This window comes from Lipotes vexillifer, unplaced genomic scaffold (assembly GCF_000442215.2).
Source record: "Lipotes vexillifer unplaced genomic scaffold, Lipotes_vexillifer_v1.1 scaffold1098, whole genome shotgun sequence".
Classification (NCBI taxonomy): domain Eukaryota; kingdom Metazoa; phylum Chordata; class Mammalia; order Artiodactyla; family Lipotidae; genus Lipotes; species Lipotes vexillifer.
Window position 1 is genome coordinate 872,674 of NW_006798559.1, and position 26,652 is coordinate 899,325.

At 36.3% G+C, this 26,652-nt stretch overlaps 1 protein-coding gene across 1 annotated transcript in view; it reads right to left on the minus strand.

Moving 5' to 3' along the window:
- Positions 1–26,652, minus strand: part of DNAH6 (dynein axonemal heavy chain 6) — a 302,264-nt gene that overhangs the window by 193,391 nt on the left and 82,221 nt on the right. The window contains 3 exon segments of the mRNA XM_007470601.1: positions 6,347–6,490; positions 10,566–10,679; positions 20,836–20,964. Of these exon segments, the coding sequence (XP_007470663.1) occupies positions 6,347–6,490; positions 10,566–10,679; positions 20,836–20,964 (387 nt within the window).

Genomic DNA, 26,652 nt, shown 5'->3' on the forward strand with positions numbered 1-26,652 from the left:
AAATAACTCAATTTCATTTCTTTTTATGGCTGAGTAATATCCCATTCCATATATGTGCCACATCTTCTTTACCCATTCATCTGTTGATGGACACTTAGGTTGCTTCCATGTCCTGGCTATTGTAAATAGAGCTGCAATGAACATGGTGGTACATGACTCTTTTTGAATTATGGTTTTCTCAGGGTATATGCCCAGTAGTGGCATTGCTAGGTCATATGGTAGTTCTATTTGTAGTTTTTTAAGGAACCTCCATACTTTTCTCCATAGTGGTTGTATCAATTTACATTCCCACCAACAGTGCAAGAGGATTCACTTTTCTCCACACCCTCTCCAGCAATTATTGTTTGTAGATTTTTTGATGATGGCCATTCTGACTGGTGTGAGATGATATCTCATTGTAGTTTTGATTTTCACTTCTCTAATGATTAATGATGTTGAGCATTCTTTCATGTGTTTGTTGGCAATCTGTATATCCTCTTTGGAGAAATGTCTATTTAGGTCTTCTGCCCATTTTTGGATTGGGTTGTTTGCTTTTTTTGATATTGGGCTTCATGAGTTGCTTGTATGTTTTGGAGATTAATCCTTTGTCAGTTGCTTCATTTGCAAATATTTTCTCCCATTCTGAGGGTTGTCTTTTGGTCTTGTTTATGGTTTCCTTTGTTGTGCAAAAGCTTTGAAGTTTCATTAGGTCCCATTTGTTTATTTTTGTTTTCATTTCCATTTCTCTAGGCGGTGGGTCAAAAAGGATCTTCCTGTGATTTATGTCATAGAGTGTTCTGCCTATGTTTTCCTCTAAGAGTTTGATGGTGTCTGGCCTTACATTTGGGTCTTTAATCCATTTTGAGTTTATTTTTGTGTATGGTGCTAGGGAGTGCTCTAATTTCATTCTTTTACATGTAGGTGTCCAGTTTTCCCAGCACCACTTATTGAAGAGGCTGTCTTTTCTCCATTGTATATTCTTGCCTCCTTTATCAAAGATAAGGTGACCATATGTGCATGGGTTTATCTCTGGGCTTTCTATCCTGTTCCATTGATCTATATTTCTGTTTTTGTGCCAGTACAATACTGTCTTGATTACTGTAGCTTTGTTGTATAGTCTGAAGTCTGGGAGCCTGATTCCTCCAGCTTCATTTTTCTTTCTGAAGATTGCTTTGGCTATTTGGGGTCTTTTGAGTTTCCATACAAATTGTGAAACTTCTTATTCTAGTTCTGTGTAAAATGCCAGTGGTAGTTTGATAGGGATTGCATTGAATCTGTAGATTGCTTTGGGTAGTAGAGTTATTTTCACAATGTTGATTATTCCAATCCAAGAATACGGTATATCTCTCCAACTATTTGTATCATCTTTAATTTCTTTCATCAGTGTCTTATAATTTTCTGCATACAGGTCTTTTGTCTCCTTAGGTAGGTGTATTCCTAGATGTTTTATTCTTTTTGTTGCAATGGTAAATGGGAGTGTTTTCTAAATTTCACTTTCAGATTTTTCATCATTAGTGTATAGGAATGCCAGAGATTTCTGTGCATTAATTTTGTATCCTGCTACTTTACCTAATTCACTGATTAGCTCTAGTAGTTTTCTGGTAGCATCTTTAGGATTCTCTATGTATAGTACCATGTCATCTGCAAACAGTGACAGATTTACTTCTTCTTTTCTCATTTGGATTCCTTTTATTTCTCTTTCTTCTCTGATTTCTGTGGCTAAAATTTCCAAAACTATGTTGAATAAGAGTGGTGAGAGTGGGCAACCTTGTCTTGTTCCTGATCTTAGTGCAAATGATTTCAGTTTTTCACCATTGAGGACGATATTGACTGTGGGTTTGTCCATCATTTTGTTTTTTGTGCACTACCTTACTCTCTGGCACCAGAGGATGCTCCAGGTTCATCTTGTATATTCTCTGACTCATCCCTAGAATCAGCCATTTCTATAAGGATCTCTGATTCATTTTATTGGAAAATGGTATTAAAAACCAAGATCTGGACAAAGGATATTGCTGGAAGCAATGAGGTAGAACATAACTTCACCCCTTAAATGTAGGCTTTGCATAGAGACTTCCTTTCAAAGAATACAGTGTGGAAAGTTGGGTAGTAATTTTATAGTGGGGAAAAATGCTACTTCAGTCACATGATCAAGCTTAATATCATTAGTGAAAAGTCATGGTGATAGCATTTATCTTTAATAAGATGTGATAATAATAATACTTTACCTCTGTGGTATTCCTTGCAAGAATATATAACCCCAGTCTAATCATGAGAAAAACACCAGACAACCCCAAATTGACAGACATTCTATGAAGTACCTGACTAGTACTTCTCAGAACTATCAAGATCATAATAAACAAGGAAAGTCTGGGAATCTGTCACAGTCTAAAGGAGCCCAAGAAGACAAGACATATAAATGTAATGTTTATCCTGGAAAGGATCCTGGGACAGAGAAAGGACATTAGATAAAAATGAGAAAATTAAGATAAAGTATGGACTTTAATAATAATATAGTGACACTGTTTCATTAGATGTGGCAAATGTATTAGACTAATGTAATATGTTAACAGTAGAGGAAACTGGATTCAGGGCATTTGGGAAACCTCTATATTTCTGTTGTAAGTTTTCTGTAAGTCTAAAATGATTCTAAAATAAAGAGTTTATTTAAAAATAAATGAGGCAAAAATTGATGTAACATAGGGGGAATTAGACAAATCCACACTTATAGTTTGACGTTTCATCATTCCTCTCTGAGTAACTAACAGAACAAGTAGACAGAAAATCAGTAAGGATACAGATGATCTGAACACTACCATCAGCCAAATTGACTTAATAGAGATTTATAGAAAAATCACTGAGCAATAGCAGAATACACATTCTTCTCAAGTGTATATAGAAGATGTACCAAAATAGACCATATTTTGGGTCATAAAGCCAATCTTAACAAATTAAAAGGACAGAAATCATAAAAGTATATTTTTGGACTATAATAGAATTAAAGTTCAAATCAGTAACAGATATCTTGAAAATCCCCAAATATTTTAATAATAAGCAACATTCTTCTAACTAGGCCACATATCAAAGAAGAAGTCTCAGGAGTATTAAAATATATTTTGAACTAAATTAAAATAAAAATACAATATATCAAAATTCACAAGATTCAGCTAAAGCAGTGACTAGACAGAAATTTATAGTATTAAATGCTTATGTTAGAAAAGAAAGGTTTCAAATCAGCAACTTAAGCTTCCACCATAAGAAATTTTGAAGAAATAAAAAATTAAATGTAAAACAAGAAGAAGAAAGGACATAATAAAGATTAGAGGAGAAATCAGTGAAATGGAAAACATTAAAACAATAAAGAATATCAATCAACCCCAAAGCTGGCTCTTTGAAAAGGTCAAAGTGATAAATGACTAGCAGGACAAACCAAGAAAAAAAGGGAGAAAATACAAATTGCCAATATCAGCAATGATGAAGGGGACATCATTATGGATCCCACATACTTTAAAAGGATAATAAAGAAATATTATGATAAACTTTATGTCTAATAAATTCAACAATTTGGATTAAATGGACCATTTCCTTGGAAGATACACTATAAAGTCCCCTCAAGAAGAAATAGATAACCTGAATAATTCAAATTATATGAATGAAATTCAATTTTTTGTTAAAATCCCTCCAAAAGAGAAAACTTCAAGCTCAGATAGTTTTCACTCTTGAATTCTACCAAACATCTAAGTGAAAAATAATACTAATTCTGTATAATCTCCTGCAGAAAATAGAAGAGGAAGGAACACTCCCAAGTCATTTTATGAGGCAGTATTAACTCATAACCACACAATGATGTTACAAGAAAAGAAAACTAAAGATCAATGTCCCTCATGAATATAGGCACAAAAACATCCTCAAATAATATTAGTAATTTGAATCCAGCAATATAAAAGAGTATAGTACATCACGACCCAAGTGAGGTTCAGTTCAGGAATTCAAGCCTGCTTCAACATTTGACCACTGATAGATGTAATTCACCATGTTAATAGACTAAAGAAGAAAAACCATATGATCATAGGCATAGAAAAATCATTTGATAATTATCAACACCCATCTATGATAAAAAAAGAAACTTCTCAGGAAACTATGAAACTTTGTTATCTTAATATAGGGCATCTATAAAAAAATTTGACTAACATCATACTTAAAAAGAGACTGAATATTTCCCCTCTAAGATATGGAAAAGGACAAGGATGATTTCTCTCACCACTCCTATTCAATATCGTACAGGAAATCCTGGCCAGTGCAACAAGGCAAGAAAAAAAAATAAAAGGCACACATTGTAATGGAAGAAATAAAATTGTCTTTATTCACAGTTGAAATCATTTTCTATGTTGAAAATTCTGAATAATGTACAAAAATCTCCTAAAATTAAAAAGTGAATTTATTAAGATCACAGGATATAAGATCAATATACAAAGGTCAATAGTATTCCTACATACCAGCAATGAACACTTAGAATTTGAAATGAAAAACAATGTAATTTAAGATAACATAAAAGAATACTTAGTTTTAAATATGTGTATAATCTGTACACTGAAAATTACAAAATGTTCATGAAAAGAAATAAAAGAAGACCTAACTAAATAAAAGGATAGGCAGGTAACAGATTAGAAAATTCAATCTTGTTAAGATGTCAATTCTCTGGAAATTGATCTATTGATTTGACACAGTCCATCCAAAATCCCAGCAATTTTTTTTTTTTTTTGCAATACGTGGGCCTCTCACTGTCGTGGCCTCTCCCTTTGCCGGACGCGCAAGCTCAGCGGCCATGGCTCCGCGGCATGTGGGATCCTTCCGGACCGGGGCACGAACCCACATCCCCTGCATCGGCAGGCGGACTCTCAACCACTGTGCCACCAGGGAGGCCCCCAGCAATTTTTTATACATATGATAAGCTAATTCTAACATTTACATGAAAAGGTAAAGGAATTAGAATTGACAAAATTGTGAAAAAGAAGAACAAGTTGGAGAACTTAACACTACCTGATTTCAAGACTTAAGCTATAGTTATCAAGAGAGCGTGGTATTGGTGAAAGAATAGACTTACAGAACAACCAAACAGAATAGAGAGTCCAGAAACAGACTAAAAAATATAGTCAGCTGACTTTTGACAAAGATGCAAAGGCAAACAATGGAGAAAGAATACTTTTTTCAAATAATGGTTCTGGATCAACTGAATATCCATATGTAAAAATGTAAATAACTCAAAATAAATCATATACTTTAATTTAAAAAAAAAAGCAACACTAAAAAACTTCCAGAAGAAAATACAGGAGAAACTCTGTGTGACCTTTAGGTTTGGCAAAAGTTTTTAGATTCTATACTAAAAAGATAATCTGTAAAAGAAAAAAATATTACTTGGACTTTTATCAAATTTAAGCCTTTTGTTCTGTGAAAGTCACTGTTTAGGGACTAAAAAGACAAGCCACTGACTGGGAAAACTATTTTCAAGTTACATATTTGAAAAAGGACTTATATCATGACTATATAACACAACATTGTTAATCAACTATACTCCAATATAAAATAAAAATTAAAAAAAACTTTGCTGTTCTTCTATGAATTGTTAGAGCCTAATGTCTTTAGAATGTAAATTCTAAAAACTTCTGCTGTGTAAAATGTATAAAAACTTTTTGGTGTGTCAAATATCATTTGTGTTACAAATTTTCAAGCTGGTAGTCTCTTTTACCATTACATTGTGAGTACTATTTAATTACTGTTTGAGAGTCAACAGAAGAATGAATGAACAAGGATCATCGTTGCCAATGGACACTGTTCTCTATATGTCAAAAATTAAATAAAATATAGATTTTAAAGTTCCAAAAAAAGAGAACTCTGAAAACTCACTAATAACAAAACAAACAACCCAATTAAAACTTGGGCTAATATTCGAACAGACATTTCAGCAAAGAAGGTAGATGGATGGCAAATGGACATGGGAAAAGATGTTCAACCTTACTAATCATTAGAAAAAGGTAAATCATCACCATTATGAGACAGTACTACGCATTTATTAGAAAGGTTAAAATGAAAACCAAACCAAACCAAATAAATAAACTCCCTATTGATAACAAGTGCTGGTGAGAATGAGAAACGACTAGAATTCTCATACAATTCAATTGCATGATTTGGCCAGTTGAAGACAGGGATGCAGTCTGTGCCTCTGCAATACAGTAGCTGAATTTGTCTGTTGTTTATTCTCTCTGCAAAGCTGACTAATTTAAACAGGGAAGAATTCCTGGCTTTGGTCTCATTAGCATCAAGTAGTAACTGATTGACCTGGAGTTCTGGAAATAATTTCTACTAAACTTACCTTTTCTTTCATATTTTCCACCTTACTTTTTAGCTGGGGCACTACACTGTTGGGTGGCAAGCCTTTTTCCAATTGAGTCACAAATTTGGCATATTTGGAAACTTGACTGTTTAGAAATTCTGGATCCAGGCAGTCAAATTTAGACTATGAAAATTGAGGGGAAAACAAAGAAGTTAAGACATATGATAAAAGGCAAACTTGAAATAGTAAAATTTTTTTACTCTACTCACATTTTTTTTTTTTTTGCTGTACGTGGGCCTCTCACTGTTGTGGCCTCTCCCGTTGCGGAGCACAGGCTCCGGACACGCAGGCTCAGCGGTCACGGCTCACGGGCCCAGCCGCTCCGTGGCACGTGGGACCCTCCCGGACCGGGGCACGAACCCACATCCCCTGCATTGGCAGGCGGACTCCCAACCACCGCGCCACCAGGGAAGCCCTCACATTTTTTGATAGCTATGTTGTTAAACCAAGTTGACTCTATATTTTGGAAATGGCTCTACTTATTAAGATTTCTAATAGTATATCAGGCATTGATTGTTTATTACACTCATATCCTTTTCTCCCATATCACCAAATGCAGTATTGCAATCCCTGTGATTTATTCCAGAGGGCCAACCATTGTAAAGTTACAGATAGCTAATTTTTACTCTTGTGACCTAGAAATGTCTCACCAAGTAGTCTCCTATTATTTGATCATGTAGCCCTTTAATATAACTGATTTAAACATACACTCCAATGTATGCATATATTTATAAATATATTTCTCAGTTACATAAACATGTAAGTGTACACATATATTATGTTAGATGAGCATATGGATTGATGGTAATAGAAAATTTGTAAAAATGAAAAGATATTCCATCCTCATGGATTGGAAGAATTAATATTGTTAAGATGTTTATACCACCTAAAGAGATCTACAGATTCAATACCATCCCTATCAAAATTCCAGTGGTATTTTTCACAGAAATACAACAAACAATCCTAAAATTTGTATGGAACCACAAAAGACCCAGAATAGCCAAAGCAATCTTGAGAAAGAATAAAAAAGATGGAGGTATCAATTCCTTGATTTCAGACTATCCAACTATCCAAAGTTATAGTCATCAAAACAGCATAGTACTGGCACAAAAACAGACACATAGATTAATGGAACAGAATAGAAAGCCCAGAAATAAACCCACACATGTATGGTCAATTAATTTACAAGAAAGGAGTCAAGAATATACAATGGGGGGAGGACAGTCTTCTCAATAAATGGTGTTGGGAAAATTGGACAGCTAGAGGCAAAGGAATGAAACTGGACCACACACAAAAATAACTCAAAATGGATTAAAGATTTGAATCTAAGACCTGAAACCTAAAAACTCCTAGAAGAAAATATAGGCAATAAGCTCCTTGAGATGGGTCTTGGCAACAATATTTTGGATTTGACACCAAAAGCAAAGGCAACAAAAGTAAAATAAGCAACTACATCTAACTAAAAAGCTTCTGCACAGCAAAGGAAAGCATGAACAAAATGAAAAGGAAAGCTATACTTAATGGGAGAAAATATTTGCAAATTATATAACTGATAAGGGGTTAATATCCAGAATATATAAAGAACTCAGTAGCAGAAAAGCAACCTGATTGAAAAGAGGGCAGAGGAACTGAATAGACATTTTTTTCCAAAGAAGACATAACAGATGTCCAACAGGTACATGAAAAAATGCTCAACATCATTAATCATTGGGAAATTAAAATCAAAATCACAATGAAATGCCACCTCACTCCTGTTAGAATTTTAGTATCAGAAAGACAAAATAGAACCAGTGTCAGTAAAGATGTGGAGAAAAAGGAACACTTGTGCGTTGCTAACAGAAATGTAAATTGGCACAACAGCCATATGGAAAACAGTACTAAGATTCCTCAAAAAATTAAAAATAGAGCTACCATATGATTCAGCAATTCCATTTCTGATTATTTATCCTAAGAAAACAAAAACACTGATTCAAAAAGATATACAGACACCTGAGTTCATAGCAGCATTATTTACAATAGCCAAGAAATGGAAACAACATAAGTGGGCATCAGTGGATGAATGGATGAAGAAAATGTAGTATATGTATACAATAGACTATTATTCAGCCATAAAAAGAATGAAACCTTGTCATTTTTGACAACATGGATGGACCATGAGGGCTTTACATAAAGTGAAATAAATCAGACAAAGAAAGACAAATACCATATGACCCCACTTGTATATGGAATCCAAAAGCAAACAAAACAACAAAATAACTCATATGTAGAACCTAAAGCAAAACAAAACAAAACAACTAAAACAGAACAAATTGGTAGTTTCCAGAGGAGGGGGGTGGGTGTGTGAAATAAGTGAAGGAGGTCAAAATGTACAAACTTCCAGTTATAAAATAAATAAATCATGGGAATGCAATGTACAGCATGGCGACTATAGTTAATAATACTGTATTGCATATTTGAAAGCTGCTAAGAGAATAGATCTTGAATATTCTCATAAGAAAAAAAATTTTGTAACTATGTATGGTGACAAATGTTAACTAAACTTATTGTGGTGATCACTGTGCAATATACAGAAATATTGGCTCATTATATTTTACACCTGAAACTAACATGTCAAATATGCCTCAATTTAAAAAAAAGAAAAATTATAAACATTCTTTTTTTTTTTTTCTGGATTCAACATTTTCGTTTTGCTCCCTAATGGGTCTTTTTGTATACTTCCTATGGTAAATTTGTCCCACTTTAGAAGCTACTGCTCTAATCTATGGTGGTAATCAGAAAACTCTCTAAGCTTCTTCTTTACTATTCAGGAGCATTTTCTAATTCTGAGATAAGTGATAAATGAGTTATACAAAAGCACTTAAAATTCTCTGATATAATGATATATATATGTTTGTTTATTTTCCACTTTCTCCACCAAAAGGTAAATTCCGTGAGGGTTTGGACTTTGTCCTTTTTATTCTCCACTGGTATCTACTGTACCTAGAACATTATCTGGGAAACATTCTTGCATCACTGTGCCCAGATATGTGACTTCTAATTATAGGCACCAGCATAGGGAAGCTGAACAAGCAAGTGTAAAACAATATTTGTGAAGTTGATGGTATTTCTAACATGTCCATATCACACTTGAAAGAACAGATGGTCATCTATTCTGCCTCCTAGAGGGTTGACACTTGTTAAGGTTTGAACACAAGAGTAGACCCTAAAAACAAAACCCTATGATACCTGGCCCCCTAATTTACTATTACTAGAACTTACTATTAAGATCTCAAGGGAAGATTCTGGATCTCATTACTGGGATTCTATTCTATCACAGAGAACAAAATGGCTTTCTTTCTTTCTCTTTCTTTTTTTCTTTAAAAAGGACAATAAGGGCTTCCCTGGTGGTGCAGTGGTTGACAATCTGCCTGCTAATGCAGGGGACACGGGTTCGAGCCCTGGTCTGGGAGGATCCCACATGCCACTGAGCAACTGGGCCGATGAGCCACAACTACTGAGCCTGCGCGTCTGGAGCCTGTGCTCCGCAACAAGAGAGGCCGTGATAGTGAGAGGCCCCCACACCGCGATGAAGAGTGGCCCCCGCTTGCCACAACTAGAGAAAGCCCTCATACAGAAACGAAGACCCAACACAGCAAAAATAAATAAATTAATTAAACTCCTACCCCTAACATCTAAAAAAAAAAAAAAAACACTTACCATGTTCCTTCAATGAGCCAAGTTCTTTCACAATATTATAAAAATAAATAAATAAATAAAAAGGACAATAAGAACAGAACCTAGGCTAGCAGAAATCTAATGTGTGTAGATCACGAATAAAATCCTACAATCCTTAACAACACTTGGTTGTAGTGTGTCAGGACAACATTGTGTTCAGAAACCACAAACAAGTTAAATGCCATGCAGTGACGTCCTTTGATGCTTCCTTCATTTACCTATCTTATTTGGAGGACCTGAGAAACCTGCCTTATAATGATGTAGTCTTCTCTGTAGTACTTAAAGACTTGTGTGGCAGAAAGACCTTTGTGCCTTTCACCAGAAAGCTGATAATAATTCCCATAAAATAACACTGCATGTTTTACTGAAATTAAGACTATACCAGCTTATTTTTTTAAAAAAAACTATAATTCATACTATTAGGATTCTAAGGTTAAATGATACAAAAATGATTTAAGAATTAAGAGTTGTTTTTTTTTTTTACCTTTAACCATTCTTGTTGGAGTTGATCCCATTCAGATAAAGAATCCCAGAGCAATTGTTTGAGCTTCAATTCAGCACTAACTTCTTCCAAAGCTTCAAACTTGGACACTTCTACCTTTTAAAATATAATAAGCAAAATGTACTATTTAATTTTCTGATATAGACATCTTATGTTATCTTCCTATGAATAACTGTTGATACAGTGACACCTTAGCAGAATATGGGTGGGACCCAAATGGGGAAAGAAAAGGAGAGACAGAAACAATGAAAAAACAAATCACAAAACCCCATGTATATCCAGATTTCTATTTGAGTGACAAAATATAATTCTTTATATTTCCTTAGAACTTAGAAATTTTCCAAACACAAATATTACAAGAGTGCTAAGGGCATTCTTCCTCAAGTTGGATCATACATGTATATACCTGTCTGGTCTATTGGGTAAACAGATGAGTCTTTAAAGGCAATGATATCCTTTAGGGCTTATATCTTAGATGATAGAAGAGGGAGAGGATGTTTTTGTGGTAGTTGGTGGAGGGAATGGGGAGATTAAAGATGGAGTGAACAGCATAGTTTCTTACCTATTTCTAACCCAGTGGACTGTATATGAACCCTAGACACAGAAAGTTTGCAAGAAAATCTGAAGAAGCTGTTTTCATGCCTTGGAGGTGGGAAAATCTCCAGGAGGTTGGTTGCACAGAAACTGTGAGCTTTGCCATAATCTGGGGCTTTAAACATTGCATACAATAGCAGCAAAATACACATTCTTTTCAAGTGCACGCAGAACATTCCCCAGGATAGATCATATGATAGGCCACAAAAGAAGTCTTAACAAGTTTAAGAAGTCTGAAATCATATTATCTTTTCCAGCCACAATGGTATGAAAATAGAAATCAACAACAAGAGGAAAGATGGGAAATTTACAAATATTTGGAAACTAAACACCACACTCCTGAACAACCAATGGGTTATAGAGGAAATCAAAGGGAAATAAAAATAAATATCTTGAAACAAATAAAAATGGAAACACAGCACACCAAAACCTATGAGGTGCTGCAAAAGTAGTCCTGAGAGGGAAGTTTATAGTAATAAATGGATATATTAAGACAATAGAAAGATCTCAAATAAACAACTTGACTTTACACAACAAAGAACTAGAAAAGGAGAACAAGCTAAGCCCAGAGTTAGCAGAAGAAAGGAAATAACAAGGATCAGGGTGGAAATAAAATAAATAGAGAACAGAAAAAAATAGAAAAGATCAATGAAACTAAGAGCTTTTTTTCTGAAAAGATAAACAAACCTTTAGCTAGACTAAGAAGAAAAGAGAGATGATTCAAGGAAATAAAGTCAGAAATGAAAGAGGAGACATTAAAATTTACACCTCAGGGGGCCCTTCAAGATGGCAGAGGAGTAAGACGTGCAGATCACCTTCCTCCCCACAAGTACATAAAAAATACATCTACACGTGGAACAACTCCTACAAAACACCTACTGAACACTGGCAGAAGACATCAGACTTCCCAAAAGGCAAGAAACTCCTCGTGTACCCAGGTAGGGAAAACGAAAAAAGATGAAACAGAGAAAAAGAATAGGGACAGGACCTGCACATCGGGGAGGGAGCTGTGAAGGAGGAAATGTTTCTGCACACTAGGAAACCCCTTCACTGGTGGAACCCTGCTAGGGTGAGTTGGGGCTGGGAGCTGAGGCTTGGGCTTTCAAGATCAGATCCCAGGGTGATGATGGGGGTTGGCTGTGTGAACACAGCCTTAGGGGGGCTATTGTGCCACAGCTAGCCAGGAGGGAGTCTGGGAAAATGTCTGTAACTACCTAAGATGCAAGAGACCATTGTTTTGGGGTGCGTGAGGAGAGGGGATTCAAAGCACTGCCTAAATGAGCTCCAGAGACGGGCGCGAGCCACAGCTATCAGTGCAGACACCAGAGACAGGCATGAAATGCTAAGGCTGCTGCTGCAGCCACCAAAAAGCCTGTGTGCAAGAAGAGGTCACTATCCAAACATACCCTCCTGGGAGCCTGTGCAATCTGCCACTGCCAGGGTCCCGTGATCAAGGGACAACTTCCCCGGGAGAACACATGGCATGCCTCAGGTGGGTGCAATGTCAGGGTGGCCTCTGCTGCCACAGGCTCACCCTGCATTCTGTACCCCTCCCTATCCCAGGCCTGAGTGAGCCAGAGTCCCCTATCAGCCTCTCCTTTAACCTCCTCCTGTCTGAGCAAAGAACAGATGCCAGAGGGCGACCTACATGCAGAGGCGGGGCCAAATCCAAAACTGAGCCCCAGGAGCTGTGTGAACAAAGAAGAGAAAGGGAAGTTTCTCCATGCAGCCTCAGAAGCAGCAGATTAAATCTCCACAATCAACTTGATGTACCCTGCATCTATGGAATACCTGAATAGACAACAAATCATCCCATAATTGAGGCAGTGGATTTTGAGAGCAAATGTAGACTTGGGGCTTGCTTTCTGCATCTAATTTATTTCTGGTTTTATGTTTATCTTAGTTTAGTATATAGAGCTTACTAGCACTAGATTTGTTTATTGATTTGGTTGCTCTCTTCCTTTGTTTTTCATATATATATGTTTTCCATTTTCTCTTTTTGTGAGTGTGTATCTGTATGCTTCTTTGCAGATTTTGTCTGTATAGGTTTGCTTTTACCATCTGGCCTAGGGTTCTGTCTGTTTGATATTTTTTTCTTTAGTTTAGGTTTTAGTGCTTCTTTTTATAGGTGGATTTGTTTATTGGTTTGGTTGCTCTCTTCTTTCTTTATTTAATTTTTAAAATTTTAATAATTAAAAAAAATTTTATTTTAATAACACTATTTTATTTTATATTTCTTTCTTTCCTCCATTTTCTTCTGAGCTGTGTGGCTGACAGGGTCTTGGTGCTCTGGCTGGGTGTCACGCCTGAGGCTCTGAGGTGGGAGAGCCGAGTCAGGACACTGGACCACCAGAGACCTCCTGGCCCCAGTAATATCAATCAGCGAGAGCTCTCTCAGAGATCTCTGTCTCAATGCTAAGAACCAGCTCCACTCAATGACCATCAAGATCCAGTGCTGGACACCCCATGCCAAACAACTAGCAAGACAGGAACACAACCCCACCCATTAGCAGAGAGGCTGTCTAAAATCATAATAAGTTCACAGACAACCTGAAACACACAACAGGACGTGGTCCTCTGCACCAGAAAGACAAGATCCAGCCTCATCCACCAGAACACAGCCACCACTCCCCTCCACCAGGAAGCCTACACAACCCACTGAACCAACTTTACCCACTGGGGGCAGGCACCAAAAACAATGGGAACTACGAACCAGCAGCCTGTGAAGAGGAGACCCCAAATGCAGTAAGTTAAGCAAAATGGGAAGAGAGAGAAATACACAGCAGTTGAAGGAGCAAGGTAAAACCTCACCAGACCAAACAAATGGAGAGGAAATAGGCAGTATACCTGAAAAAGAATTCAGAGTAAAAATAGTAAAGATGATCCAAACTCTTGGAAATAGAATGGAGAATAAAAGAAAGGTTTAACAAGGACTTAGAAAAACTAAAGAGCAAACAAAGAATGGTGAACAACACAATAAATGAAATTAAAAATTCTCTAGAAAGAATCAATAGCAGAATAACTGAGACAGAATGGATAAGTGACCTGGAAGATAAAATAGTGGAAATAACTACTGTAGAGCAGAATAAAGAAAAAAGAATGAAAAGAATTGAGAACAGTCTCAGAGACCTCTGAGACAACATTAAACACATCAACATTCGAATTATAAGGGTACCAGAAGAAGAAGGGAAAAAGAAAGGGACTGAGAAAATATTTGAAGAGATTACTGTTAAAAATTCCTTAATATGGGAAAGAAAATAGTCAGTCAAGTCCAGGAACTGCAGAGAGTCCCATAAAGGATAAATCCAAGGAGAAACATGCCAAGATACATATTAATCAAATTGTCAAAAATTAAATACAAAGAAAAATATTAAAAGCAGCAAGGGAAAAGCAACAAATAACATACAAGGGAATCCCCATAAGGTTAACCACTGAACTTTAAGCAGAAACTCCGCAAGCCAGAAGGGTGTGGCACGACATACTTTAAGTGATGAAAGGGAAAAACCTACTACCAAGATTACTCTACCCAGCAAGCATCTCATTCAGATTCAATGGAGAAATTAAGACCTTTACAGACAAGTAAAAGCTAAGAGAATTCAGCACCACCAAACCAGCTTTACAAGAAATGCTAAAGGAACTTCTCTAGGCAGGAAACACAAGAGAAGGAAAAGACCTACAATAACAAACCCAAAACAATTAAGAAAATGGTAATAGGAACATACATATCGATAAATACCTTAAATGTAAATGGATTACATGTTCCAACCAAAAGTCACAGATTCACTGAATGGATACAAAAGTGAGACCCATATATATGCTGTCCACAAGAGACCCACTTCAGACCTAGGGACACATACAGACTGAAAGTGAGGGGATTGAAAAAGACATTCCATGCAAATGGAAATGAAAAGAAAGCTGGAGCAGCAATTCTCATATCAGAGAAAATAGACTTTAAAATAAAGACTATTACAAGAGACAAAGAAGGACACTACATAATGATCAAGGGATCAATCCAAGAAGAAGATATAACAATTGTAAATATTTATGTAGCCAACATAGGAGCAACTCAATACATAAGGCAAATGCTAAGAACCATAAAAGGGGAAATTGACAGTAACATAATGATGGTAGGGAACTTTAACACCCCACTTTCACCAATGGACAGATAATCCAAAATGAAAATAAATAAGGAAACACAAGCTTTAAAGGACACATTAAACAAGATGGACTTAACTGATATTTATAGGACATTCCATCCAAAAACAAAACAATACACTTTCTTCTCAAGTGCTCATGGAACATTCTCCAGGATAGATCATACCTTGGGCCACAAATCAAGCCTTGGAAAATTTAAGAAAATTGAAATTGTATCAAGTATCTTTTCTGACCACAAAACTATGAGACTACATATCAATTACAGGAAAAAATCTGTAAATAATACAAACCCTAGAGGCTAAACAATACACTACTAAACACCCAAGAGTTCACTGAAGAAATCAAAGAGGAAATTAAAAAATACCTAGAAACAAATGACAGTGAAAACACGATGACCCAAAACCTATGGTATGCAGTGAAAACAGTTCTAACAGGGAAGTTTATAGCAATAAAATCCTACCTCAAGAAACAAGAAAAACCTCAAATAAACAACCTAACCTTACACCTAAAGGAACTAGAGAAAGAAGAACAAACAAAAGCCAAAGTTAGCAGAAGGAAAGAAATCATAAAGATCAGATCATAAACAAATGAAAAAGAAATGAATGAAATGATAGCAAAGACCAATAAATCTAAAAGCTGTTTCTTTGAAAAGATAAACAAAATTGATAAGCCATTAGACAGACTCATCAAGAAAAAAAGGGAGAAGACCCAAATCAATAGAATTAGAAATGACAAAGGAGAAGTAACAACTGACCCTGCAGAAATACAAAGAATCATGAGAGATTACTACAAGCAACTATACGCCAATAAAAGGGACAACCTGGAAGAAATGGACAAATTCTTAGAAAAGCACAACCTTCTGAGACTGAACCAGGAAGAAATAGAAAATATAAAGGGACCAATCACAAGCACTGAAATTGAAACTGATTGAAAATCTTCCAACAAACCAAAGTCCAGGACCAGATGGCTTCACAGGCAAATTCTATCAAACATTTAGAGAAGAGCTAACACCTATCCTTCTCAAACCCTTCTAAAACATAGTAGAGGGAGGAACACTCCCAAACTCATTCTACAAGGCCACCATCACCCTGATACCAAAACCAGACAAAATGTCACAAAAAAAGAACTACAGGCCAATATCACTGATGAACATAAATGCAAAAATCCTCAACAAAATACTAGCAAACAGAATCCAACAGCACATTAAAAGGATCATACATCATGATCAAGTAGGGTTTATCCCAGGAATGAAAGGATTCTTCAATATATGCAAATCAAAAATGAGATAAACCATATTAACAAATTGAAGAATAAAAACCATATGATCATCTCAATAGAGGCAGAAAAAGCTTTCAACAAAATTCAACACCCATTTATGATAAAAACCCTCCAGAAAGTAGGCATAGGTAACTTATCTCAACATAATAAAGGCCATATATGACAAACCTACAGCCAACATCGTTCTCAATGGTGAAAAACTGAAATCATTTCCACTAAGATCAGGAAAAGACAAGGTTGTCCATGCTCACTACTATTATTCAATGTAGTTTAGGATGTTTTAACCACATCAATCAGAGAAGAAAAAGACATAAAAGGAATCCAAACTGGAAAAGAAGAAGTAAAACTGTCACTGTTTGCAGATGACATGATACTATACATAGAGAATCCTGAAGATGCCATCAGAAAACTACCAGCTCTAATCTACCAGAAAACTACTAGAGCTAATCAATGAATTTGGTAAAGTAGCAGGATACAAAACTAATGCACAGAAATCTCTTGCATTCCTATACACTAATGATGAAAATCTGAAAGAGAAATGAAGGAAACATTCCCATTTACCATTGCAACAAAAAGAATAAAATACCTAGGAATAAACCTACCTAAGGAGACAAAAGACCTGTATGCATAAAACTATAAGACACTGATGAAAGAAATTCAAGATGATACAAACAGATGGAGAGATATACCGTGTTCTTGGATTGGAAGAATCAACATTGTGAAAATGACTGTACTACCCAAAGCAATGAACAGATTCAATGCAATCCCCATCAAAGTACCAATGGCATTTTTCACAGAACTAGAACCACAAATTTCACAATATGTATGGAAACAAAAATGATCCTGAATAGCCAAAGTAATCTTGAGAAAGAAAAACAGAGCTGGGGGAATCAGGCTCCTGGACTTCAGACTATACTACAAAGCTTCAGTAATCAAGACAGTATGGTACTGGCACAAAAACAGAAATATAGATCAATGGAACGGGATGGAAAGCCTAGAGACAAAGCTACACACATATAGTCACCTTATCTTTGATAAAGGAGGCAAGGATATACAATGGAGAAAAGACAGCCTCTTCAATAAGTGGTGCTGGGAAAACTGGATAGCTACATGTAAAAGAATGAAATTAGAACACTCCCTAGCACCATACACAAAAATAAACTCAAAATGGATTAAAGACTCAAATGTAAGGCCAGACACCATCAAACTCTTAGAGGAAAACATAGACAGAACACTCTATGACATAAATCACAGCAAGATCCTTTTTGACCCACCGCCTAGAGAAATGGAAATAAAAACAAAAATAAACAAACGGGACCTAATGAAACTTCAAAGCTTTTGCACAACAAAGGAAACCATAAACAAGACCAAAAGACAACCCTCAGAATGGGAGAAAATATTTGCAAATGAAGCAACTGACAAAGGATTAATCTCCAAAATATACAAGCAGCTCATACAGCTCAATATCAAAAAAACAAACAACCCAATTCAAAAATGGGCAGAAGACTTAAATAGACATTTCTCCAAAGAAGATACACAGATTGCCAAGAAACACATGAAAGGATGCTCAACATCAGTAATCATTAGAGAAATGCAAATCAAAACTACAGTGTGGTATCACCTCACACTGGTCAGAATGGCCATCATCAAAAATCTACAAATAAATGCTGGAGAAGGTGTGGAGAAAAGGGAACCCTCTTTCACTGTTGGTAGAAATGTAAATTGATACAGCCACTATGGAGAACAGTATGGAGGTTCCTTAAAATCTAAGAGTAGAACTACTATATGACCCAGCAATGCCACTACTGGGCATATACCCTGAGAAAACCGTAATTAAAAAGAGTCACGTGGGCTTCCCTGGTGGCGCAGTGGTTGGGAGTCCGCCTGCCGATGCAGGGGACACGGGTTCGTGCCCCGGTCCAGGAGGATCCCACGTGCCGCGGAGCGGCTGGGCCCGTGAGCCATGGCTGCTGGGCCTGCACGTCCCGAGCCTGTGCTCCACAACGGGAGAGGCCGCGGCGGTGAGAGGCCCGCGTACCGCAAAAAAAAAAAAAAAAAAAGAGTCACGTACCACAATGTTCATTGCAGCTGTATTTACAATAGCTATGACATGGAAGTAACCTACGTGTCCTTCAACAGAGGAATGGACAGATGAATGAAAGAAGTTGTGACAAATATATACAATGGAATATTACTCAGCCATAAAGAAAAAGGAAATCGAGTTATTTGTAGTGATGTGGATGGACCTAGAGTCTGTCATACAGAGTGAAGTAAGTCAGAAAGAGAAAAACAAATAATGTATGCTAACACATATATATGGAATCTAAAAAAAAAAGTTTCTGAAGAACCTTGCGGTGGACAGGAATAAAGACACAGACATAGAGAATGGACTTGTGGACACAGGGAGGGGGAAGGGTAAGTTGGGACGAAGTGAGAGAGTGGCATGGACATATATACACTAACAAATGTAAAAGAAATAGCTAGTGGGAAGCAGCCACATAGCACAGGGAGATCAGCTTGGTACTTTTTGTCTACCTAGAGGGGTGGGATAGGGAGCGTGGGAGGGAGACGCAAAAGGGAGAGGATATGGGGATATATGTATAGCTGATTCACTTTGTTATACAGCAGAAACTAACACACCACTGTAAAGCAATTATACTCCAATAAAGATGCTAAAAAAAACCCTTACACCTCAGAAATACATATGATCATAAGAGACTCCTCTGAATAAGTATATGCCAATAAATTGTATACCTTTGAAGAAATGTATAAATTGCTAGAAACATATTGCCCACCAAGACTGAATAAGGAAGAAACAGAAAATCTGAACAGACTAATAAGGATAAGGAGATTGAATGAGTAATCAAAAACCTCCCAGCACAGAAAAGCCCAGGACCAGATGACTTCACTGGTAAATTTTACCAAGCATTTGGGGGGGGGAGAAAAAGAATTAATGCCTATATTTCTCAAACTTTTCCAAAAAAATTGAAGAGGTGGGAACACTACCAAACTCATTTTACAAAGCTAGCATTACCCTGACATTAGGGATCTAGCCTCGGCGTCATTAAGAGTTAGAGATGATTTCCTAGGCCAGTTAGGCCTTCACTCCTATCCTCCTAATGACTGAGAGTTGCAGAGGAAGGTTGATATGAGGTGATCCTAAAGGATGGTAAAGTATAGATATGGAACGTGGAAGGAGGGAGACACACTTCTATTTCAGGCTCTGGCTCAAGCAAGGCTATTCTTTCTGACCCAAGAGTGCCCACCTGTTAGTTATAGCCTTTATCAAGCAATATTTCCGCCACAGCTCCCGTCCTACTTCATACTTTCTTGTCTTACAGGCCAGTTAACTAATCTGGGAAAAACTTTGAATCCTAATTCTCTCATGCACAAACCTCCTGCCTCAAGTATTGTACCAGTTGCATTGTCTAGTGCCAAGTCATTATTTTGCAGGTTGTTCCACCAAGCCCTGGGATCTGGAGTGGACACTCAGACTGCTCAGACCACTTTCTGGCTATCCATTTGGGGATATGGAAGGGATAGGTGCATACCCATGTGAGGTCCATGCACTCCTCTGAAACTTTTGGGGAACTGATTAACCCCTCCCACATTGCTGGTGGCCCTCTGGTTTTGATCCTAGGAATCTTTTCTATTTTCTTTTATTTTTGGTTTCTCTAATAGCTGTTCAGAGCACTTATATCTCTCACTCATTTCTCTTCATTTTTTTGAGGCATATCTTTTAGCTTTTTAAACCTACCCTTTTTGGATCCATCTTTGTCCTGGCTTAGCCAAATTTTCTTCTTTCATCAAACTGGCACATCAAACCAGGGCAAATTAGGCAATATTGATGGAATCATAATACACACATGAATGTAAAAGAAGCTTGAATATTATTTAAGAAAGAATAGAGGGGTTTTAATTGACCACATTTAAAAATCCGCATGCATTTTAACATAGAAGCTACAGTCCCTGGTCTGAGGGTTTGTCTATGATTCACAATTACTTTCTAATGAGAAAAATATTTTGTCTCACGTGTGTACTTATCTTTAAACACTTCAAAGGCAGAGAACACATCATATTTTGTATTTCAGATTGTTCCGGCACAATGACTAGCACATAGGTGTCCAAACATTGAATATTTACAGTCACATTATTGAAAATGTATATGCATCAATGCCATTTCTATGCACATATTTTAGAAACAGATGTGTAGAGCTGTCATTACCTTAAAATTCTTCTGATAGGATTTATATTGAAATGCACGTTTTTGAAGATCATCTAGAACTGACTGCAGATCATTCAACATGATGTTTACTTTGTCTTGGTCAGCATTAATATCCAAAATCTGTGGATCCTGTAAAATTAAGATGGGTTTTGATTACTCATTCCTATTTTTTGATGTATACCATCAAATTAAATGAATTAATAAATGTTTTCAAAAAATATTTCTTCTAATTCTCTTTTCACTCTAATTTTTAGAAAATATATTAAAATGGTTGTTCTTTTGAATTTAAAGCAATGCATATACATTGTAAAAATTACAGAAATGTATAAAGAAGTAACTTGGGGATAATATTGCTTTTAAATAATATCTAATACATTTTCCCTCATCTATTTTCATTTATTACATTTGTTTCAGCTAACGTGACTTCAGGTAAGGAGAGGTGAATACAATATGGAAAAGAAATAAGAAAATATGATATAAGGAAAATTATAATTTTACAAAAAAGGAATAATTACAATTTATGGGACTTCCCTTGTGGCTCAGTGGTTAAGAATCTGTCTGCCAATGCAGGGGACACAGGTTCGATCCCTGGTCCAGAAAGATCCCACATGCCATGGAGCAACTAAGCCCATGGGCCACAACTACTGAGCCTGTGCGCCTAGGGCCCATGCTCCTCAACAAGAGAAGCCACAACAATGAGAAGCTTTCACACCACAATGAAGAGTAGTCCATGATGGCTGAAACTAGAGAAAGCCTGTATGCAGCAATGAAGACCCAATGCAGCCAAAAAGAAAAAAAAAAAAAAAAGGTATGATTACAATTTACAATAAAGGTATGATTCTATTTAATTGAAGTTCATAAACAGGCAAAACCAATTTATGGCTTTAGAATTCAGAGTAGTGGCTGCCTTTGGAGAAGAAGGAAGGGTTAGTGACTAGGGGAGACACTAAGGATAGCAATAGCAATAGTTCTTGACCTCAGCTGTGGACACATGGATGTGTTCACTTTCTGAAAACTCACTGAGTTGTACACTTATTACACTTATGTACAGCTTTCTCTGTGTAAAAATACAAAAATACTTCCATACAAAAGTAAAAACAGAGATAGCCTCATCCACCAGAGGGCAGACAGCAGAAGCAAGAAGAACTACAATTCTGCAGCCTATGGAATGAAAACTACATTCACAGAAAGACAGACAAAATGAAAAGGCAGAGGATATGTACCAGATGAAGGAACAAGATAAAACCCCAGAAAAACAACTAAATGAAGTGGAGATAGGCAACCTTCCAGAAAAAGAATTCAGAATAATGATAGTGAAAATGGTCCAGGACCTCAGAAAAAGAATGGAGGAAAAGATAGAGGAGATGAAAGAAATGTTTAACAAAGACCTAGAAGAATTGAAGAACAAAGACCTAGAAGAATTAAAGAACAAACAAACAGAGATGAACAATACAATAACTGAAATGAAAAATACACTAGAAGGAATCAATAGCAGAATAACTGAGGCAGAAGAACGGATAAGTCACCTGGAAGACAGAATGGTGGAATTCACTGCTGCAGAACAGAAGAAAGAAAAAAAAAATGAAAAGAAATACAGACAGCCTAAGAGACCTCTGGACAACATTAAAAACACAAATATTCACAGTATAGGGGTCCCAGAAGGAGAAGAGAGAGAGAGAAAGGACCCGAGAAAATATTTGAGGAGATTATAGTTGAAAACTTCCCTAACATGGGAAAGGAAATTGCCACCCAAGTCCAGGAAGCACAGAGAGTCCCAGACAGGATATACCCAAGGAGAAACATGCCGAGACACATAGTAATCCAAATGACAAAAATTAAAGACAGAGAAAAATTATTAAAAGAAACAAGGGAAAAATGACAAATAACATACAAGGGAATTCCCATAAGGTTAACAGCAGATTTTTCAGCAGAAACTCTACAAGCCAGAAGGGAGAGGCATGATATATTTAAAGATTGAAAGGGAAGAACCTACAACTAAGATTACTCTAACTGGCAAGGATCTCATTCAGAATCGATGGAGAAATCAAAAGCTTTAGAGACAAACAAAAGCTAAGAGAATTCAGCATCACCAAACCAGCTCTACAACAAATGGTAAAGAAACTTCTCTATTAAGAAAAATGGTAATCGAATATACATAACGATAATCACCTTAAATGTGAATGGATTAAATGTTCCAACCAAAAGTCACAGGCTCACTGAATGGATACAAAAACAAGACCCATATATATGCTGTCTACAAGAGACCCACTTCAGACCTAGGGACACATACAGACTGAAAGTGAGGGGATTGAAAAAGACATTCCATGCAAAGGGAACACAAAAGAAAGTTGGGGTAGCAATACTCATATCAGACAAAAAAGACTTTAAAATAAAGACTATTATTATAAGAGACAAGGAAGAACACTACATAATGATCAAGGGATAAATCCAAGAAGAAGATATAACAATTGTAAATATTTATGCAGCCAACATAGGAGGACCTCAATACATAAGGCAAACGCTAACAGCCATAACAGGGGAAATTGATAGTAGCACAATAATAGTAGGGGATTTTAATATCCCACTTTCACCAATGGACAAATCATCCAAAATGAAAATAAATGAGGAAACACAAGCTTTAAAGGACACATTAAAGAAGATGGACTTAACTGATATTTATAGGACATTCCATCCAAAAACAACAGAATACAATTTTTTCTCAAGTGCTCATGGAACATTCTCCAGGATAGATCACATCTTGGGTCACAAATCAAGCCTTGGTAAATTTAAGAAAAATGAAATCATATCAAGCATCTTTTACAACCACAATGCTATGAGATTAGAAATCAATTACAGGAAAAACACGTAAAAAACACAAACACATGGAGGCTAAATGATACACTACTAAATAACCAAGAGATCACTGAAGAAATCAAAGAGGAAATCAATAAATACCTAGAGACAAATGACAATGAAAACGTGACAATCTAAAACCTATGGGATTCAGCAAAAGCAGGTCTAAGAGGGAAGTTTGTAGCAGTACATTCCTACCTCAAGAAACAAGAAAAATCTCAAATAAACAGTCTAACCTTACACCTAAAGGAACTAGAGAAAGAAAAACAAACAAAACCCCAAGTTAGTAGTAGGAAAGAAATCATAAAGATCAGAGCAGAAATAAATGAAATAGAAACAAAGAAAACAATAGCAAAGATCAATAAAACTAAAAGGTGCTTCTTTGAGAAGATAAACAAAATTGATAAACCATTAGCCAGACTCATCAAGAAAAAGAGGGAGAGGACTCAAATCAATAAAATTAGAAATGAAAAAGGAGAAGTTACAACAGACACCACAGAAATACAAAGCATCCTAAGAGACTACTACAAGCAACTCTATGCCAATAAAATGGACAACCTGGAAGAAATGGACAAATTCTTAGAAAGGTATAAGCTTCCAAGACTGAACCAGGAAGAAATAGAAAATATGAACAGACCAATCACAAGTAATGAAATTGAAACTGTGATTAAAAATCTTCCAGCAAACAAAAGCCCAGGACCAGATGGCTAGAATTCTATTCTATTTAGAGAAGAGCTAACACCCATCCTTCTCAAACTCTTCCAAAATATTGCAGAGGAAGGAACACTCCCAAACTCATTCTATGAGGCCACCATCACTCTGATACAAAAACCAGACAGAGATACTAGGAAAAAAGAAAAATTACAGACCAATATCACAGATGAATATAGATGCAAAAATCCTCAACAAAATACTAGCAAACAGAATCTAACAACACATTAAAAGAATCATGCAGCATGATCAAGTGGGATTCACTATATGCAAATAAATTGGTGTGATATACCATATTAACAGACTGAAGAATAAAAACCATATGTTCATCTCAATAGATGTAGAAAAAGCTTTTGACAAAATTCAACACCCATTTATAATAAAAACTCTCCAGAAAGTGGTCACAGAGGGAACGTACCTCAACATAATAAAGGCCATATATGACAAACCCACAGCAAACATTATTCTCAATGGTGAAAAACTGCAAGCATTTCCTCTAAGACCAGGAACAAGACAAGAGTGTCCACTGTTGCCATTATTATTCAATATAGTTTTGGAATTCCTAGCCATGGCAATCAGAGAAGAAAAAGAAATAAAAGGAATACAAATTGGAAAAGAAAAAGTAAAACTATCACTGTTTGCAGATGACATGATACTATACATAGAGAATCCTAAAGATGCCACCAGAAAACTACTAGAGCTAATCAATGAATTTGGTAAAGTTGCAGGATACCAAATTAATGCACAGAAATCTCTTGCATTCCTATACACTAACAATGAAAGATCAGAAAGAGAAATTAAGGAAACAATCCCATTCACCACTGCAACAAAAAGAATAAAATACCTAAGGATAAACCTACCTAAGGAGGTCAAGACCTGTACTCAGAAAACTATATGACACTGATGAAAGAAATCAAAGATGACACAAACAGATGGAGAGATATACCATGTTCTTGGATTGGTAGAATCAATTTTATGAAAATGACTATACTACCCAAAGCAATCTACAGATTCAATGCAATCCCTATCAAACTACCAATGGCATTTTTCACAGAATAGAACAAAAAAATCTTAAAATTTGTATGGAGACACAAAAGACCCTGAATAGCCAAAGCAAAAAAGGAGCTGGAGGATTTCAGACTATACTACAAAGCTACAGTAATCAAGACAATATGGTACTGGCACACAAACAGAAATATAGATCAATGGAACAGGATAGAAAGCCCAGAGAGAAACCCATGCACCTATGGTCAGCTAATCTATGACAAAGGAGGCAAGGATATACAATGGAGAAAAGACCATCTCTTCAATAAGTGTTGCTGGGAAAACTGGACAGCTACATGTAAAAGAATGAAATTAGAACACTCCCTAACACCATACACAAAAATAAACTCAAATTTGATTAGAGACCTAAATGTGAGACTGGACACTATAAAACTCTTAGAAGAAAACATAGGAAGAACACTCTTTGACATAAATCACAGCAAGACCTTTTTTGACCCACCTCCTCGACTAATGGAAATAAAAACAAAAATAAAGAAATGGGACCTAATGAAACTTAAAAGCTTTTGCACAGCAAAAGAAACTATAAACAAGATGAAAAGATAACCCTCAGAATGGGAGAAAATATTTGCAAACGAAGCAACAAAGGATTAATCTCCAAATTATATAAACTGCTCATGTGGCTCAATATTAAAAAAACAGAAAACCCAATTAAAAAATGGGCAGAAGACCTAAATAGACGTCTCTCCAAAGAAGACATACAGATGGCCAAGAGGCACATGAAAAGCTTCTCAACATCACTAATTATTAGAGAAATGCAAATCAAAACTACAATGAGGTATCACCTCACACTGGTTAGAATGGGAATCATGAGAAAATCTACAAACAACAAATGCTGGAGAGGGTGTGGAGAAAAGGGAACCCTCTTGCACTCTTGGTGGGAATGTAAATTGCTGTAGCCATTATGGAGAACAGTATGGATGTTCCTTAAAAAATTAAAAATAGAATTACCATATGACCCAGCAATCCCACTACTGGGCATATGCCCAGAGAAAACCATAATTCCAAAAGACACATGCACCACAATATTCATTGCAGCACTATTTACAATAGCCAGCTCATGGAAGCAACCTAAATGCCCACCGACAGACAAATGGATAAAGAAGAGGTGGTACATATATACAATGGAATATTACTCAGCCATATAAAGGAACAAAGTTGGGTCATTTGTAGAGGTGTGGATGGACGTAG